Source organism: Erythrolamprus reginae, chromosome 7 (genome assembly GCF_031021105.1).
Source record: "Erythrolamprus reginae isolate rEryReg1 chromosome 7, rEryReg1.hap1, whole genome shotgun sequence".
Lineage (NCBI taxonomy): Eukaryota > Metazoa > Chordata > Lepidosauria > Squamata > Dipsadidae > Erythrolamprus > Erythrolamprus reginae.
Window position 1 is genome coordinate 45,876,293 of NC_091956.1, and position 20,095 is coordinate 45,896,387.

The 20,095-nt window shown below is 44.0% G+C and overlaps 1 protein-coding gene across 3 annotated transcripts in view; it reads right to left on the bottom strand.

The window, feature by feature from the left end:
• HPGD (15-hydroxyprostaglandin dehydrogenase) overlaps positions 1-20,095 on the bottom strand; it is a 52,964-nt gene that overhangs the window by 5,830 nt on the left and 27,039 nt on the right. Inside the window, exons 4-6 of one of the 3 annotated variants that reach the window (XM_070756607.1) lie at positions 18,237-18,333; positions 5,854-5,930; positions 2,432-2,595 (exon numbers count right to left, since the gene is read on the bottom strand). In XM_070756607.1, the coding sequence (XP_070612708.1) occupies positions 2,432-2,595; positions 5,854-5,930; positions 18,237-18,333 (338 nt within the window). Of the gene's footprint in view, positions 1-2,431; positions 2,596-5,853; positions 5,931-8,073; positions 8,461-18,236; positions 18,334-20,095 lie in introns of those variants that run through there. The other 2 variants (XM_070756608.1, XM_070756609.1) reach the window with 2 other exon arrangements.

The following is a 20,095-nucleotide window of genomic DNA, read 5'->3' on the forward strand; positions in this document are numbered from 1 at the left end:
TCGATACAGAGAGACCAAAATTGCTATGTTTTTGCTCAACTGCACGCAATCTTCCTGAACCAACAGTTGTCCACACAGCCCTCCTCCTCGGGGGGCGCTGTGGAAGTGGAGGCTGCACACATGGCTGCATTACAGCACGTGGCTGGGACAATCTTTCCACTTCAGACTGCAAGCTACAAACTAAGGACTGCAATCTAGAGATCTCGCCATCTAACCTAGATGTCCTTATGCAAAGAGGGCAGTACCCCAAGTTCCACAAGGTACTACGGAAGACAACAGCCAAACAAGTGTTACACTGCACCAAGCCAGTCATCTTAACAATGTATTGAAATACAAGTACTTAGCAAGAAAATCCACAACCCCTATTGCTACCAAACTTTGCTGATTTTGGTTTATAGTTATATGATTCGTGTGCCGTTAGGCGCGCGGGCCACTACCTTCCTCTCTCCTTCTCTGTGATCTGAAAGTGCAACTTAAAATGGCTTTTTCCTGCCTTTTATCCTTCCCAGTCTAATCCTGCCCCAGCCTAATCTGATTGAACACAAACTGCCAATAAAATTGTCTCTTACAGCCCCTCCTCCTTGAATTCAAACAATAGAAATGTAAAAAGCACTACCTTCCTCTCTCCTTCTCTGTGATCTGAAAGTGCAACTTAAAAAGTGCAACTTAAAATGGCTTTTTCCTGCCTTTCATGTATTTTTTTTTTTACAAAAAAGGACGCCGCAGCGGCGCCGCAAGCAAAGGGAGGTCCTTTCACATGAAAATAAAAACTTTTATTTTTACATGAAAAGACCTCCCTTTGAAGGAGCTGGGGAATCCCTCCCATGAAGAGATTCTGGGGGTGGAGCTTTGACGTCACGTACACCGGCAGGTTGCTAAGGACGCCAAGGTGATCACTTCCTAGATTCCATGGAATCCAGGAAGTGAACACTTTGGCGTCCTTAGCAACCTGCCGGTGTATGTGACGTCAAAGCTCCGCCCCCGGAATCTCTTTGTGGGATTCCCGAGCTCTTTTTGTGCCTCCCGACGGGCTGACAGCTTCCCGGTGTTCGCCTTCCTCTGCCGCCACCGGCACCCGGCTCCTCCTCCTCTTCTCAGCAGATGACAGCCGGGTGGTGGCTTTCGCGGTGTTTGGCACGAACGCCGAACTAAAGCATGAATTGTTTAAAAAATTCGGGTCCGGCATGCCGAACACCACAAAATTCAGTACGGACCCGAATTGTGCGGGTTCGGTTCGCCCAACACTATATATAAACAAACAAAATATATATGCTTGATTTGGATCTTATGGACTATGATTTAATAACAGGAAGGATGAATGCAAAGCCCTTTAGTTAAGCTACAATCTAAATTCTATATTATCCCAGGTGCTGGTTTCTAATAAATTATTATTATTATTATTATTATTATTATTATTATTATTATTATTATTATTATTTGCTTTAAAAAAACTCTGTCATGCATGTACAGTGATCCCCCGATCATTGCGAGGGTTCCGTTCCAGGACCCCCCGCAACGAGCAGGTTTTCGCGAAGTAGCGCTGCGGAAGTAAAAACACCATCTGCGCATGCGCAGATGGTGTTTTTACTTCCCAGCAGCGAGGAGCCGAAGATTGGGGTTTCCCCGCCTCCCACGCAAACTCCTCGCTGCTGCCGCACCCGCCGCTCGCCCGCCCTGAAAGGGAAAGCCCCCCCAGGCCGGCTCCGATCCCCCCAGGCCGGCTCCGATCATTTTAAAACAGGCGCGCCGTTCTCCGCTGACTCCTGGCGAACTTCCCCGCTTTAGGAGTCAGCGGAGAACGGCGCGCCTGTTTTAAAACGATCGGAGCCCACCGGCTCCGATCGTTTTAAAACAGGCACGCCGTTCTCCGCTGACTCCTGGCGAACTTCCCCGCTTTAGGAGTCAGCGGAGAACGGCGCGCCTGTTTTAAAACGATCGGAGCCGGTCGGCTCCGATCGTTTTAAAACAGGCGCGCCGTTCTCCGCTGACTCCTGGCGAACTTCCCGGGCGAAGGGCGGGCGAGCGGGTGCTGGGGGGGGCTTCGCCCTCCCGCCAGCAAGAGGGGGAAGACCCAGGGAAGCCGCCCAGCAGCTGATCTGCCCGGCGCCATCTATGCATGCGTGCCCATAGAAAAAAAGGGCACGCATGCGCAGATGGTGTTTTGACTTCCGGGTTCAAAAATCGCAAATTACCCTGTTCGCAATGGTCGGGGACGCAATAACCGGGGGATCACTGTAATTACTTTGAGACAGCCAAGCAGAAGTATAAAATAAAAATTCCCTTTGAGTCAATGTAGGTAGATTGCAACCATATGGACATATCCACATAGTCTTCTTAGCAGTACTATGGAAGTATCATATATATTTATATATAAAATTATAATTATCATTGAATTACAGACATTAAGTACAACTACATAATTTTTACTCACTCCAAAATGCCATAGAATTCCATCTTATCTTTGATTTCTTCTTTGAATGAATAATATAAACCCATGTATTCTTCCTGAAAAGCGGTATGAAGAATTGGTGTGTTGACAAAGCCAGGACAGATAGCATTTATTCGTACACCATAATTTTTTGCTGTAGCAGCCAGCTGCAATACAGGAAAGTATATTATGTACTATTGTTGAGATAAGGTAAGAAAACATTCTTTATATGAAAAAAAATAGGTTCTGTCTCTGGCACCTTTAATTCAAAGGAACATTAAACAAACATGTAAGAAACTATACTGAGCACAGTCAAAAGAAGAAATAATCTTGTATAAAATAAAAAACAGTTCCTAAATTTACATTGTCTACTGAATTTACAAATATTTTTTCATTCAACCAACAATAACATAACATTTTTTATAATTTATATTTTTATGCTGCTACAGTGTAGTGTTTTAGTCATTGCTGATTCTTTTGATTCAAAGGACTTCATTTCTCCAGATGTTTCTATCAGAAACTGTTTCTAACCTCATATTTCTGTCATTAATGATTATATAGAACCACATAAACTTCTGTGGCTTTTTCCCAATGGCCTTCAATTTTTGCAAGCATAATGTGAATGTAATGCAATTTCATTGAGCCATGCTTTTGCCTTATGCATATAAAATAGGTAAAACCTAACTTCATTATTCCAGTAAGCAGTCTAGATTTACTTCATCACATACTGAAGATTTGTTTTCTTTGTAATCCAGATAATACCAAAAATTCAAAGGCATTAGGGTTTTTTTTCATTCTTTCTAAGGATTCATCTTTTCACAACCATATACAGTATTACAACCAGGAAACTATGACTTTGTTGTCAGCATGACGCCCTTACACGTTAATATTTTGTTCTGGTCTTTCATCACCTTTCTTCTAAGCCAGGGGTGGGCAATTAATTTTGCCGTGGGATCGCATGGGAAATTGGGATGGTTTTAGAGGACCAGACTAATATAATTAACTCAGTTCATATATAGTGTGTGTGTGTGTGTGTGTGTGTGTATATACCCTGTTTCCCCGATAGTAAGACACCCCCGATTGTAAGACGTATCAGGGGTTTCAGGGGGGTCGGCTAATATAAGCCGTACCCCGAAAGTAAGACATATGTCTTACTTTCGGGGAAACACGGGGGTATTGCCGGGGGGGGGGGAGCCCGATGACGTCGCTTCCAAGCTCCCCGCGCGCCCTCCCCCTCGCCTCGCCGCGGCGCCACCGCCTCTTCCCCGGCTTGGCAAAGCGAAGGACGGCGCTGGTCCGAAGCGAGCCGAGCGGGGCGGCGGCTTGCAGTGAAGGCGCTCGTCCCAGCAACTGAGTCCTGCCGAGGCTCGGCTGCAAGCAGCCAGCGAGGCCAACCAGCTCCGAGGCGAGCGGCCGGAGCTGCGCCCTCCTTCGCCCGCCTCCTTTCCGGCAGGCAGGTGGGGCTGCCCAACTGCGCAGAGCAGCTCCTCCCCTCCAGACACACGCTTCCCCGACACGCGTCTGTGGCTCCATGCGTGCACGCCGCTTGGAGCCCTGAGGTTGAACTTGGAAAAGGGCTCACGAGGCTCCTGTCCCGTCGGCTGCCCTTCTGGACTCTGGGGAGATGCCTTCGGGAACGCGACCCTTTCAATTTTTTTACAATGTAAGACATACCCCGAAAGTAAGACGTAGTGGGGCTTTTGGGGGTAAAAAGAAAGTAAGACACTGTCTTACTTTCGGGGAAACACGGTACCAGGGTGATTCGACACAAAATGTAACCCTTCCCTGGTACAGAGCTGAAGGGATTGGATACTGTAGCCTAGAGGATAATTCTCTGCCTTACAAGGCAAAGGTTGCAGGTTCAAGTCCCAGTGGGTATGGCTAGCTGATGAGGCCAAAATAAGGCCGAAATAGATCTATCCTAGTCTCCCTTAATTTTCAAATTCAGCTTAAACATGTGATATATATATATATATATATATATATATATATATATATATATATATATATTCATAATGCAAAGTCATAAAACCATGCAGTGTATATCATAAACCCCTTATTTATCCTATGTATCGTCCATTAATTTTACTCATGTAATTCCATATAGTTCTAAAATTCTAATCCAATTTTATGAATTAATACATCCTAATATTAAACAACACCTAAATATATCTTTTACCATCATTCCATAATCAATCCATATTTAATAATCAATCACCCCTCCTCAAACTTCTAGCACTCTCTCATTTCTGGGTACACCCCCTCTTTCTCCCCCTTTTCTCTCTCATTTGTTTCTCATTTCTCCCTCTTCCTCCCTTTTCCCCCTCATTACTTCCCTCTCATTTCCCCTCTCTTTTTCCATTCCTGTCTCCTCCTCCCTTGTGTGTGTGTACACTCTTGAACCATTTCCAAAAACAGGTGAGGGCTGGGTTTTTTCTTGATTTCTTATTTTTGGGTACTTTTTAAATCAAGAGTCACTTCTCTCTCTCTCTCTCTCTCTCTCTTTTGTCTCTCTCTCTTTCCTCTCATTCTTTGCCTCAATCATTTTCTCATTTCTCTTTTTTCTCCCCTTTTTGCTCTTATTTCTCTCTCACTCTCTCTCTTTCATTTCTGTTTTTCTCTTCCCTCTCCTTTTCCTTCTCTCCTTCTATCTCTCATTTCTTTGTTCTTCCCCTCCCTCATTCTTTCCATCATTTTCTCAGTCCCCTCCTCTCTTTTCCCCTCTCGTCTCTCTGCCTCCATCTCTGTCTCTCTGGGGACCAGCCAGCAGTCTACCTCACTTGTTCTGAGCTTATCCTCCAGTTTCACGCAGAGGTTCCTGGTTTTACAGCCAGTCAAGCCAGCCGAGCACGATCGACTCCTCTCCTGCTTCCCTCTTTCACCCTCCCTCTTCTCTCCCTGCAGAGAACTCACCCAACAAGCCTCCACCCTCCGACCCCGGACTCCAATTCAGTCCCCATTCTAAAAACGAGAGCTGGCAACTCAGAGAGGATGAGGAGGAGTGTGTGTGTGTGTACGTTGTGCCTGGCTCAGCTTTCGGCAGGCCTTCCATTACCTCGGCTTCAGAGGTGTCTCAATGAGCAGGCGTGGGGACTCACCACCTCCTCCAGGCGCAGTCCACGCCTCCTCCCTCAGGGCTGCCCCAGGGCAAACTTCTGTGCCCCGCCATGCATCTCTGTGAACTTACGGGTTCGGCGTTGGGAGGCTGCTGGGAAGCCCCCCGGCTGTTTTAAAAGGTGACAGCCGGGCTGCGCGGCTTCCCAGCAGCCTCCCAAACCCCGAACCCGGGAGTTCTCATTATTTTAATGAGAACCTCAGAAAATCTTCATTTAAACAAATCTGAATTGTGTGTATGTGTGAAGGAAATGGAAATGCGGGTTTTATCAAGAAGAGAACAAGACTTTCCCCCTATTAGTTATACTCACAGCCACTGAACGTGTAAATCCAATTACTCCATGCTTTGAAGCAGAATACACTGGTTGATATGCAACTGGCCATAGCCCTTTAATGATGAAAAGAAAATCAGACATTTAAAAAGAACTTTAATGTAATTACTTGAATTGAATATTCTGCAATATTTCAGAATAGATGGATCTTTTCCAATGCCTTTTGGAGACTGAATTTGAATCTTAAGCTGTACAGCCATTTTGACTATCACTCAAAAAAGCAATTATGAAAAGGGTTTCAAAAATGTATCATTCATGTGGGAAGAAATTTAGCTCTAATGGTATGATTGTACTTTTATTTCACAAGAATTATTTTTCCAAAATCCCACATAATTTAGAGATACACATGACAATGTTTTCTGCAAATTGTGTATCTAACTTTAACTGATTAATTTGTAAAAAACAGCCCTAAAATGACAATGAGTAGAAGAATAGTATTACAGTATAAAAGCTATCACATTAGTATTAACTTTGCAGGTTGTGAAATCGCAGAAGTAGAAAGAAATAGAATAGAAAGATAAGGTGAAATAATGAAAAAGAACAATCCCACCATCGGAATTCACAACGTAAATTTACACAGTTGAGAAGTGTGTTTTGCTGTCTTCATATAGAAGTATGGACATCTTTAAACCAATAGCTGTTCGATAAGAGCTTCCTGCTTTTCCTTGTAAAATATGTCCTGAATTAGTTTGATCCCAGCTATATCCGGACAAAATACACTTTATAAGCTTTGATCCTGTTGATATATTTCCCACCAGCCATCATTGGTTCATTGAAAATAAAATGAAAACCATTTCAGGCCAACTTTTCATAATTAATGCAATATTTTTATTTCTAATCATGGGTTTGTAATATGTGCATTGGATATAAAGAGGAATATTGTAATTTTTTTCTTTCTCAGATCTGCCTCTGATACATGCAATATTGAAGAGATCTAATACTTTATACCTTATTCTGAATGTATCTTGCTGTGCAGCACATTATATTACAATATGGAAGGACCTACTCTGAACATTACCTCAAATGGGACTTTGGCCTTAATGGGAAATAGGCTTAAGCTAAATTTATAACAACAACTACAACAACAACAACAACAGAGTTAGAAGGGACATTGGAGGTCTTCTAGTCCAACCCTCTGCTTTGGCAGGAAATTCTACACAACTTCGGACAGATGGTTATCCAACATCTTAAAAACTTCTGGAGGCAAGTTGTTCCACTTATTAATTGTTCTAACTTGATATACTATGTTATGCTATGTGCTAAACTAAATTCTATGCTAGCTTTACTATTGTCCATCTTCTCACAATGCAAAATCAAAAGATTTACATAAAAAAGCAAGTTCTAAGAAAAATGCAAAAGTCTGAGGAATTTCAGGATTCAGATCACCTTTGCTCATAATTCATTGTCAATATAATTAAAACCTGTTGAGTTCAAGCAAATCTTATTATATTAAGCAACAGAGAGAACCTAGACAAAAGTGACAGGTTGTTCTGGAAACTGGTGTCATAATCAGTATATTTATTCCAATTTTAATAATCATATTAATATGTAATTTCTATCAAGGTTGTCTATTGTTTCTTTAAAACAATCGAAGATACCCACAATATTGAAATCTGGGAGCAAGTAGCTAATTCTAGACTGGCTGGTGGAAAACAAGGAATGAAGTCTTACAGAGCCTTCAGGCTCAGCACCCAATCATAGTTTTCTTTTCTTTTAAGTCTTTTGACAAAAAATCTGAGTAATAAACTCTATTTCTCTGACTGGTTATTATTTTCCAATGTATATGAATTTTTTATTAATTATCACTATTTATGAATATTTTTCCCAAACTTTATGATCAGAAGATATTTTAATTTCTATTAATTAATAGCAGAAAGGGTTCCAGAAAATTCATAGTACAATTGACCATTATTTAATACTTATATCATTGTAACAGAATCTTCATCTTAAAACAGAGATCTCTAAACTTGGCAACTTTAAGACTGGTAGACTTCAACTTCAGCACTAGTGGCTGAGGAATTCTGAGAGTTGAAGACCACACGTCTTAAAGTTACCAAGTTAAAAAAGAACATTTATTTGGTACGCTTACTGATTTTACATAAATAATTTACTCAGTTGGTAGATAGATTATAGGAAAGGGAATGGTATACAAACATTTGTGGCTGCCTTGTGAAGTTTTCATTAGTAATCCACTGCAATATATCGACAAAGTGATAACTGGCCATCAGTCTCCTTTTAAAAAAATAAAAGGCTATTGATAGCATTCTGTTTTTTTCCTAAATAAACTACATGCTATTTCTGTTCTCTACTATTTAATAGCTATAGAATCATGACTTTGATGCATGCTGATTATAACTTTATTTTTGAGGGGAAAATTAGATTTAAAAACAATGCTGATCAGATTGTCAAACCACTCAAATACAGAAATTCAGAATATCGACTAGGGAAGAACAAAAGTGATGGTACTTGATAGCATAAATATTAAGCAGAAATAGATTATTCAAGTTTGACTTCCCTGAAGTTTCTGGATTTTACTTTCTGTACGTCTTTATCATAGAAGACACACATTTGGAAATGTTGAATCATCTTAAAAATGAAGAAAGGAGAATTGGCAAAAAATAATTCCATTCTTTTTTCAGGCCAACATTTATATTTCTTGAATTGTTGATTGTTATTCTCATCTATAATTGCTTGATTAAACCATATCCTGTTCACTTCTCTGTGGCTGGTATTATTAGTTTTTTTGTATTTATGTATGGTTTTCCTTTCATAGAGTATAACTTCCCTTGTTTACTTAAACTGGAAATAATAATGTTTAATGGTCACACAGCTTTAAATAATGCCTCATTCAAGGGTCAGAAAAAATAATGATTAAAAATAAGGTTTTCCAGCCCTCTTTGCACTTCATATCCTAATGCAGAATCTTATTGATGTACACTCAAAATAATATCATTGACCGCAACAGAATTTATTGCAGGTGTATGGATATTAATTTGCATGTGTCTAACTGTATGTCAGGAAGACCAGACAGGAACCATAACCATAATAAGCTAATTCTACTTTATTGTAAAGCTACTGTACATCAATAGAATCTTACAAATCTGAAAGTACAAGTTTCTTGCTGGCTTGTTTATAGGAGGCGTCCCTGATGATCACATTTTCCTGTCCATTTTGCAGCTGTGGGTTATTGCTGTCTCTTATTTGACATATCTAGCATATCTTACCACCTATCTCCTGAGGTATTTCATATTACCATTACAGTCTATGTGAATGTCATGAAATCTTATCACTCAAATGGAAATTTGTGCAATGAAAGCTTTTTATAATAATATTATTTTATTAAACTGTATATTATGTTCTTGCTATCACTAAAAGATTATAAATTTATGAAACAAAACATACATAACAATTAGACAGCTATGAGATTTCAAAATTTGGGTATGGAAAACTATAGAAAATTTTTGATGTATAACTGTACATTATTTTTACTATATATACCTATATAGAAATGAACTGATGTAAATACACACACACACAGCCGCCCCAAGTCTACGGAGAGGGGCGGCATACAAACAAACAAACAAACAAATACTACTAATATATGAAATGGAGAAACTATTATTACCTAAAGTGGCTCCAGAGTGGGGCGGAGCCGCTCGGCCAAGCTGCTTTTCAGCCTGCCTGGAGGGCTCCTCGGCCAACACTAGCTGGCAGGGGTCCCAGCCACCGTTCCCCGTAAGTTGTGTGCATGCGCGCATGCTCCAAAATACCCCCTCGCGCAGCCTTTTCCTCCTCCGTGCGCTCCCCATCCCCCTGCCAGCCGGCGGAAGGGGCGGGCGGGGAGGCACGGGCAGTAGAAGGGAGCCGTGGCCGCCCTTGCCTCTCCATGGTGCCTCTGGCCCCCTCGCGCTCCTGGCCTCTCGGCCCTGCCTCCCGCCCACCCAATCTGCCCCCTCTCCTCCTCCGCCGCCTCCTGCCTTGGGCGAGACTTCTCTCGCGGCGGCTGGGGCTGCGGCTTTGGCTTCTCAGGACAAAAGCGCTCCCAGCCAGGAGGCTGCGAGAGGGGCTGGGAGCGCTTTCGCTGCGAGAGAGGGCTTTCTCCGTCTGTTTCGGGAATGTCCGCCCCTCCCCTCTCGCAGCCCCTTCGCTGGAAGCACTTTCGTCCCAGACTTCCAGCAAGGGGGCTGCAGTAGAGGCAGGGCAGGCATTCCCGAAGCGCTCGGAGAAAGCGCTCTCGCAGCCCCCTCGCTGACAGAGAGAGAGGAGGAGAGAGAGAAAGTAAGTGAGAAAGAGAGAGAGAGAGAAAGGGGGGGGAGATAGCAAGAGAGAGAAGAGAAAGAAAGCAAGAGAGATAGAAAGAAAGAGAGAGAAAGAAAGAAAGCAATAGAAAGAGAGAAAGAAAACAAGAGAGGGAGAGAGAAAGTGAGAAAAAGAGAGAGAGAGAGCAAGAGGGGGAGAGAGAAAGAGAGAGAAATGACTCTTGATTTAAAGCATATGGTAAAAAGCACCCAAATAATAAGAGAGAGAAAAAAACCCAGCCGTTTGTTTGTGTGTGTGTGTGTTTGTGTGAACTCTTGAACCATTTCCAATAGCTCACCTGTTATTGGAAATGGTTCAAGAGTTCACACACACACACACACACACAAGGGGGGAGGAGACAGGGATGGAAAAAGAGAAGGTAGTAATAATAGTAATAGATTTTGGTTTTGTTTTATTATTAATTTCTTTTAATAAAAAGGTGAATTTTTTCTTATTTATTTATTTATTTGTTTGTTGGTTTGTTTGTTTATTTATTTATACTTCTATGCGGCCCAGTCCCAAAGGGACTGTCGCTCAGACACTATACTTTTCCGCCCACACCAAAAAAAAAAAATAATAGAGGGAACATTGGTCCCAGCTGGCAGGGATAACGCATGCCACCCGAGTTAGCCAGCCCCAGCAGAGGCAGCAGCAGCATTGACAACTGTTGAGTGACTTTTCCCCTCGGCTGCCTTTCCATGGCGGGAGCGGCAATGGTGGTGCTCCAGAGCCTGGACAAGCCCATCTCCCAGGACCTGCCACTGGCCATGGGGTTACTGGTGGCTTCGGCTAAGGTTTGCCTCCTTGCCTCTCCCCCCTTCCTCCCCAGTCCTAAAGGGGCTTCATGGAAGCGGCCAGCTGCACCATGTCACCTGCCTATCATGCTCAGAAAATCCCCCTCCACTCCCTCACAAGCCCGCCGCCCAGCTGGGTCTCTGGATTGCAGCAGGCAGCCTGTTTTGCCGATTCATCTGCCGCTGTGGCAGCCAATGCCAGGACCGCCCACCTGCCCAGAAAGAGGTCCTGCCAGCCAAGAGGTCCTGCCATTCCCTAGGCAGCTTCCTCCTGGATTTTCAGGACTACAACTCCCATGCTTCCCATGCGAGCTTAGCCAGGGTGAAGGGTCCAAGCTGCATCCCCGCGAGACAAGGAAGGCAGAATCCACTCATGGTTGTATGAAACAACCGTTTGCTGTCTCTCATTTGCCTTCGCTGGGAATGCTGCTTGCTCAAGAAGGAAGCGATTTGTATGCCGCCCTGAGTCTGCGGAGAGGGGCAGCATACAAATCCAATAAATGAATGAATGAATGAATGAATGTATGAATGAATGAATAAATGAATGAATAAATAAATAAATAAAGATAGATTCTGGAATCGAGCTGACTCCGGATTAAAACGAAGATGGACTGTGGCATTCAAAGCGGGGGCAGTTGGCATCTGGATTGCTCTTTTGATATTCTTGAAGAGGGGATGAGCTTTTGAGAAAGGGTTCAGGGAATTTCTGAAAATGCGGAGTATGTTTGGGTGATCGCAAAGGGTTTAGGACAGGGGTAGGTTCCAAATGTTTTTACCACCACTCTGTGGGTGTGACTTGTTTGTGGTCATGGCTTGATGGTCATGTGATAGTGGGTGTGGCTTCGTGATCATGTGACTGAATGGGAGTAGTTTGGATGCCATGTGACTGGGTGGGAGGGGCTTTGCAGTCATGTGGCTGGGTGGGGTTGGCCAACTTGATGTCACTCATGTCAAGGTTTAGGCTTAGGGTGCCTGGACTTTCCTCGCCTCAAAAGTCTCAATGACATACAATTCCCCTGTCTATTTACTACTACTGAACATCCAAAATATACTACAGTATTTAATCCTATGTATAAATGCCTTATGTTACATACATATACACACACACGCACCTACACAGTACACACACACATAGCTCTTCTAAAACTACACATTCAACCTCACTTACTGCATTTGGAAAAATCCAGTCCACTTTCTGCCACACATTTAATCATAACCAGTTAACCCCAGCAACCGGTTAGGTCCCACAGAATCAGTCTTATCCAGGTCCCATCAACCAGACAATATTGCCTGGGGAAGAGCCTTCTCTGTGAGGGCTCTGGCCCTCTAGAATCAGCTCCCCCCAGAGATTCGCAATGCCCTCCTCACCTTCTGCAAGAGTTTGAAGACTCATCTATGCCGCCAAGCTTGGGGCCATTAGTCTCTAGGCCCCTGGCCGACGAATGTAATGTATGTTTATTCTTCGAATGGGAATGATTGAATTTTAAGTAGCTGGGGTTTTTAGATTAGCTAGTTTAAATTAATTGGATTTAGGATATTTGTATTATTTCTTTTATATGTTGTAAGCCTCCCCGAGTCCTCAGAGGGAGGCAGCATATAATGCAAATCAATCAATCAATCAATCAATCAATCAATCAATCAATCAATCAATCAATCAATCAATAACTTCTGTAAATTAGAACATTATACATGCTTTCAGATGTTCTTCCCTAGCTTGCACAAGACTGTTAGAGCCAGGAGATGTCATGGATTGAGTAAAATGTGGTGAAACACATTTAACAACGCTCTTGCTTAGCAACCAAAATTTTGGGCTCAATTGTGGTCATAAGTCAAGGACTATCTCTGCCTTCCTCTGCATGGCAGCTTTGTCCTAGTAAATCTCTTCTCCTTCCTTGATATTTTCATCTCTATTAGAGGTACCAAATAATCCAGACAATGTAAGGTTTCTGCTGTAGCACAGGGTTGGACTAGATAGCCTCTGAGATATCTTCCCTAAATTGCTGTGCTGTTTCAAAAAATCTTCTGGAGCAATGTCTAGTAGCAGTGTTTGTGGTGCTTCCTTCCTCTTCTTCCTTCCTTCTTCATTTCTCTCTCTCTCTTTTCTCTTCCTTCCTTCCTTCTCTTTCTTCTTCATCTTTCTCTCTCCCCCCTTTCTTCCTCTTTTTTTTCTCTTTTTCTCTCTTTATTTCTTCACTCTACCTCTCTCCCTCCCTCCCTGTTGTACGCCGCTCTGAGTCACTTCAAGAAGTCTAATTACTAAAATAAAGTAAAATAAAATAAAATAAATAAATATTAACTAGCAGTTCCAATAGTGAAAGCAAAGAAACAACACAAATTGCCTTAACAACATGATTTGGAATGTGCTAAAATCTTTGATTAGCAGTTTCTAGACAGTACTCATACAAAAACATAGCTTGTTCTTTTGACAGGCCACGTGAAGCAGTATAGTCATGTTATGTCTTATCTCTCCTCAATTTTAATTCTGGAATTTTGTTGGGCCTTCACCTTGTGCAGGTTGTATGCACTGTCATCCAGAATTCCACATTCCTTTTCAGCAGTGATTATTGCCTATTGGAGATGGCTGCAGGAATCCCCCAGTCTCATGTTCCTTTGTTACTCTTTCTACAGGTAGACATATAGGTCTCATTTTGAAGAACTATCCTGGTAAAGAGCACAAAGCTTAACCTTTACTACTTCCCTCCAATCAGGACCATGACATGTATATTTCCCACTTTTGCCCAGATGTTGTGCTATCATTTCAGTCTGTGAATGCAGTTTAGTACAAATGTTGGCGATTGTCACTTTATTATTGTTCCTTTTATTTTAACATGTTGTTAACCCTAACATGTTGTAAGCCGCCCTGAGTCTAAGGAGAAGGGCGGCATAAAAATCGAATAAATAAATAAATAAACTTTTTAGTTCTGTTAATTATAGGTTTATGTATATATTATTGTAGTGTTTACTGGCTTAAATATTATAAAGATTTTTGACTGGATTTTATTGTTAAACATAAACGGGGATATTGCTTTAAAAGCAGTTTCAAAATAATGCTTCTCTTAAAGCCTTATAAACCAATATTTTTTCCTTTGAAGCTTTGCACAAGCCTAGTTATCAGAAAACTATGTTTCCCCACTAAAATATTTTAATGCTTTGAACTGTTCTATTGTGTCATATCTTTAATCTCATAATTAATGCTGTAACATCTTCTTTACAAGCATATTTTCCAAAACAATTATCTTTGGATATGCATAAGTAAGCTCTAACAGAAGTCAAGATTCAGAGGAACAAAGAAGGACTAATAAATCAGAAAGAAATGCTTAGCCAACAGCTAGAAAATGTTAGTATTAACTGCTGCAGGAGAAGATAAGAGAATAAGATATATGCTATGCTATCTGAGGAAACATCTCACTCCAATGGGATTGGTTCACCCTACCATGCTGGCAGAAGGGGTATGATGTGGGTGTTGAAGGCAGAGAATTAACCTCCAGGCCACCAGGCCTGATCCCTTCAGCTCTTTTTATTTATTTATTTTATTTATTATTTAGATTTGTATGCCGTCCCTCTCCGCAGACTCGGGGCGGCTCACAACAAGTGAAAACAGTTTACAACAAATCTAAATTACAGTTTAAAAATATTTTAAAAACCCCATTTTCTAAACAAACATACATACAAACATACCATTCATAAATTGTATATGCCCGGGGGAAATGTCTCAGTTCCCCCATGCCTGACGACAAAGGTGGGTCTTAAGGAGCTTACGAAAGGCAAGGAGAGTAGGGGCAGTTCTAATCTCTGGGGGGAGTTGGTTCCAGAGGGTCGGGGCCGCCACAGAGAAGGCTCTTCCCCTGGGGCCCGCCAACCGACATTGTTTAGTTGACAGGACCCGGAAAAGGCCCACTCTGTGGGACCTAATTGGTTGCTGGGATTCGTGCGGCAGCAGGCAGTCTCGGAAATATTCTGGTCCAGTGCCATGAAGGGCTTTAAAGGTCATAATCAACACTTTGAATTGTGACCGGAAATTGATCGGCAACCAATGCAGACTGCGGAGTGTTGGTAAAACATGGGCATACCTAGGTAAGCCCATGACTGCTCTCGCAGCTGCATTCTGCACGATCTGGAGTTACCGAACACTTTTCAAAGGTAGCCCCATGTAGAGAGCATTACAGTAGTCGAACCTTGAGGTGATGAGGGCATGAGTGACTGTGATCAGTGAGTCCCGGTCCAGATAGGGCAGCAACTGGTGCACCAGGCGAACCTGGGCAAACGCCCCCCTGCCACAGCTGCAAGATGGTTCTCTAATGTGAGCTGTGGATCGAGGAGGACGCCCAAGTTGCGGACCCTCTCCGAGGGGGTCAATGATTCCCCCCCCAGGGTAATGGAAGGAAAGATGGAATTGTCCTTGGGAGGCAAAACTCACAGCCACTCCGTCTTATCCGGGTTGAGTTTGAGTCTGTTGACACCCATCCAGGCCCCAACAGTCTCCAGACACCGGCACCTCATTTCCACTGCTTCGTTGACTGGACATGGGGTGGAGATGTAAAGCTGGGTATCATCAGCGTACTGATGATACCTCACCCCATGCCCTTGGATGATCTCACCCAGCGGTTTCATGTAGATATTAAATAGCAGGGGGAGAGGACCGACCCCTAAGGCACCCCACAAGGGAGAGACCTCGGGGTTGACCTCTGGCCCCCCACTAACACTGACTGCGACCGAACAGAGAGGTAGGAGAACCACTGGAGAACAGTGCCTCCCACCCCCAACCCCTCCAGCCGGTGCAGAAGGATACCATGGTCGATGGTATCGAAAGCTGCTGAGAGGTCAAGAAGCACCAGGACAGAGGATAAACCCCTGTCCCGGGCCCGCCAGAGATCATCCATCAACGCGACCAAAGCAGTTTCCGTGCTGTAACCGGGCCTGAAACCCGACTGCTGGGGACCTAGATAATCAGCTTCTTCCAAGGACCGTTGGAGCTGGAGTGCCACCACCTTCTCAACAACCTTCCCCCATAAAGGGAAGGTTGGAGACTGGACGGTAGTTATTGAGTACGGCTGGGTCCAGGGAAGGCTTCTGGAGTAGGGGGCGCACGAGCGCCTCTTTATAGGATGATGGAAAGGATCCCCTCCCCAAGGAAGCGTTGACAATCTCCTGGACCCAGCTCCGTGTCACCTCCCTGCTGGCCGAGACCAGTCAGGAGGGACACGGATCCAGTAAACAGGTGGCGGAACTCACAGCTCCAATGGCCTTGTCCACTTCATCAGGTGTCATCAGATCAAACTCTTCCCAGACAGGTTGACAAGTACGGGCCCCAGTCACCTCGACTGACTCGTTGTCAGCCGACTCTGTTTCCCAATTGGAGTCGAGATCCGCCCGGATCTGAGCGATTTTATCAACGAAAAACGTGTTAAAATCCTCGGCACTACTCTGTAAGGGCTCCCCAACTCCCCCCTGGTTAAGAAGGGAGCGGGTCACCCTAAACAGAGCGGCTGGGCGGGATTTTGCTGATGCAATCAAGGCGGCATGATACACGCATCTTGCCGCCTTGAGCGCCACTTTGTAAGTCTTAATAAAAGCTCTTACAAGTGTTCGATCGGATTCAGACTTACTCTTCCTCCATCGCTTCTCTAGACGTCTCTTCTGGCGTTTCAACTCACGGAGCTCCTCATTGAACCATGGAGCTCTACGGGGTGTAACGCCACAAAGGCGCAATCCGATCAAGAGCCTCCGCTGCAGCCTTGTTCCAGGCCTCCGCAAGAGACTCCGCCGAACTGTGGACGAGTGTATCTGGAATAACCCCAAGCGCCGTCTGAAAGCCCTCTGGGTCCATCAGGCGTCTGGGGTGGAACATCTTAATTGGTTCCGCCTCCCTGCGGGGAAGGATTGGAGCCAGGAAGTCAAGCCGTAGTAGGAAATGGTCTGACCATGACAAAGGCAATACTTCTAAGCCCCTTAGTCTCAGACCATTACTCAATTGCTCAGAGAGGAATACCATGTCGGGCGCGTGTCCTCCCTCGTGAGTCGGACCCTGTATTACTTGAGTCAGGTCCATGGCTGTCATGGTGGCCATGAACTCCTGTGTTAGTCCAGAGGCTTCACCGAGTGACGGCAGGTTGAAGTCCCCCAAGACAATAAGTCCGGGGAACTCCACCGCCAACCCGGCTACCTCCTCGAGCAGCACAGGCAGGGCTTTTAACACGCAGCTGGGAGGCGGGTACGTGAGAAACAAGCCCACCTGAACCCCTAAGTCCAACTTCATCAAGAGAGACTCGCAACCCGCAATCTCTGGAGCAATGAGTCTACGTAGGCAAAGGCTCTCCCTGGCTATAATAGCCACTCCCCCCCCCCTTCCCTGGGGTCGAGGTTGATGCCATATCTGAAACCCGGCTGGGCAAATTTCAGAGAGAGGAACTCCTCCCTCTGGGCCCAGCCAGGTTTCAGTAATACATGCCAGGTTGGCCTCCTCATCCAGGATTAAATCCCGGATGAGGAGAGCTTTATTTACCACCGACCTGGCATTGAGCAGCAGCAACCTGAGCCCAGGGCCAGAATTACACTCATCACCAGTACCCAAGATTGGGCTCACAGAGCCAGAACAAGGGATTGTTATTAAGCAATATTAACCAGGGAGGGGCTATATGTTTTTTTATGTCGGATCACCCTGGTATATTGAAGGAACGTCACAGCTCCTTTTTGCCACTAGGCCCAACCCAGTGCTAGCTGATGATATATAATACTGTAAATTATTATTTATCACTTATTGTTTTATCATTTTAATGCTTATTTTTTAATGTTTGTAAATTTCCAAGAGCTGCCTATAGATGAAATGACACACAAATGCCTATAGATGAAATGACACACAAATCAAATCAAATCAGTAAATGCAAGGTCACAGAGCCTGAAATTTTGGGTATGTAGCCCAAATAATATTGTTTTTTTTTCACACTCATAATTTCACAAATAAGGGTCAGCTAAATGCATAATGGCTGATGATGGAACTTACCAGCTTGCCTAAACAATATTAGGAAAAAAAACATCAGAAAAGAGGCTGAATTAGTGCCCCCACCCTCCAAATCTTAATTATTTCTGGCAGTGAAGGGCTACCAAAAGTTTTGCTACCACACTGTGGGTGTGGCTTAGGCAGGTCGCCCTGCATTTTCTTTCAACATCTTTCAGTACAAACTGGGTGCTCTGGGGTGGAGCTACCTCACTGCGTTCCCCCCCCATCTGGGCAGTATGCCCTTAGAAATAAGATATAAGGTATATTTTTACCTGCTAATGATGCTGTATTAATAATAGCCCCTCCACTTCCACCATTTTCAATTTTCATGTACTCTAGTCCAATATATGTTCCTCTAATCACTGAAATCTGACATAGAAAATACAAATGAGTTATCAGGTATATTTCATCCTTATAACTGTTTTTAAAAATAAATTTAAGAACATTTTCCAATGCCATTTTCCTATTTTGTGACTCATGTAACATTATTTCTCATTTTATGTGGAATATTTCTTTTATCTACTTCCAATCTATTTCTATCTCTCTATCTCTCCATCTCTGATCTCTCTATCTGTCCATCCATCCAGCCATCCGTCCATCCATCTATCTGTCTTTTTAATATATATGTGATTTTAAGTTTCTTTGACTGCTTAATAGATGCCAGAGGCATTTTTATAATTGCCAGCTAGCTATAGATGATCTCACACCTTTCAAAATGCCAAGGCACTTGTAGCAAAATCTCACACATGCGTGTGTCCTCACATGAGATTCAGTTTCTGTGCACGCGCAGAAGTTGAATCTCGCGCACACTCCCAAGGCATTCCGGTAGCACCAGGAAATGGCTGCCCTTCACTGCATCCAGATAACCCTTAACACACTTGGATTCCTGGTCAATCTGGGTAAGAGCCAATTGAATTCCTCCACCAGGCTGATCCATTTGGGGGCCATTATTGACTCCCTAGAGTGCACAGTGCATCTGTCCCAGGAACGGAGAGATAACCTATTGGAATTAGGTTGAACCAAACATTGATCTCTGCCATCCACATCACCCCAAGGTCTCACTTGCACTACAGGGACCTTCAATCATTTCTCCTCCCTTTTCAGAGGTCTGGATGCAGCTCTTCTCCTGCCAGGGTCAGAATCCTGCCTTCAGTTTAGAAGTCACTCCACTGGCGAATGTTCCATGCTCTCCACAAGGGTACTTGTTTCCTGGAACCTCACAGGATCAGAGTGACTAGCGATGCCAGCATGATGGGGTAGGGGGCCCATGCATGCTCACAGGTGGCTCAAGGTGTCTGGTCACAGACAGAAGCTAGCCTCAACATAAACCTGTTGGAGCTCTGTGCTATTTCCCTAGCCCTGTGACATTTTAGGACCCTCCTGTCAAATCAGCATATCCTAATAATAATAGACAAAGTGACCACCAAAGTGCACATAAATTGGTGGGGGGGAACCATGTCCAGACAACTGATGGCAGAGGCCATAAGCTTGGGGCTTTGGGCAGAAAGGCACCTGTTACCCATTACAGCTGAGCACATCTCCAGGGTGAGCAACACAGCAGCAGACTGGTTCATGACCAGATATCAGACTCAAGGGGCAGAAGGAACAGATGCCATTTGGTGTGCCTGGCTGTTAGGGTACTTTACGTTTCCCTCCCTTTCACTAATTCCGAGGGTGATAAGGTGGATCTTGGAGAAGATGGTCAAGGTAATCCTTCTTGCCCCTCACTGGCCAAGAAGACCCTAATATGTGGATGGAGTTGTTTTCTTGATGTCACCCTCTTGGAGAATCCCTCCAACAGAGTGGTTGCTTATGCAGGGATCAGTCCGGCATACAGATCCATGCTGGTTGCAACTGACCGCCTGGCACTTAAACAGCTCACTCTGAGGCATCATTGGATTCCGGAGGGCATTATGCAGATTATGCTGGCCTCTAGAATGCCATCTATGGAGAGAATATATTCAACTACCTGAAGGGTGTTCCCAGGAGGGGGACCTTCCCCTGCAGACCTGTCTATCATTGCTATATTACAGTTTCTGCACCAGGGCTTAACTAAAGGGCTCTCCCTGAATACACTATGTTGCCAAGTCGGGGCACTCTTAACAGTGCTAAACTGTGAGTCTCTTGCACC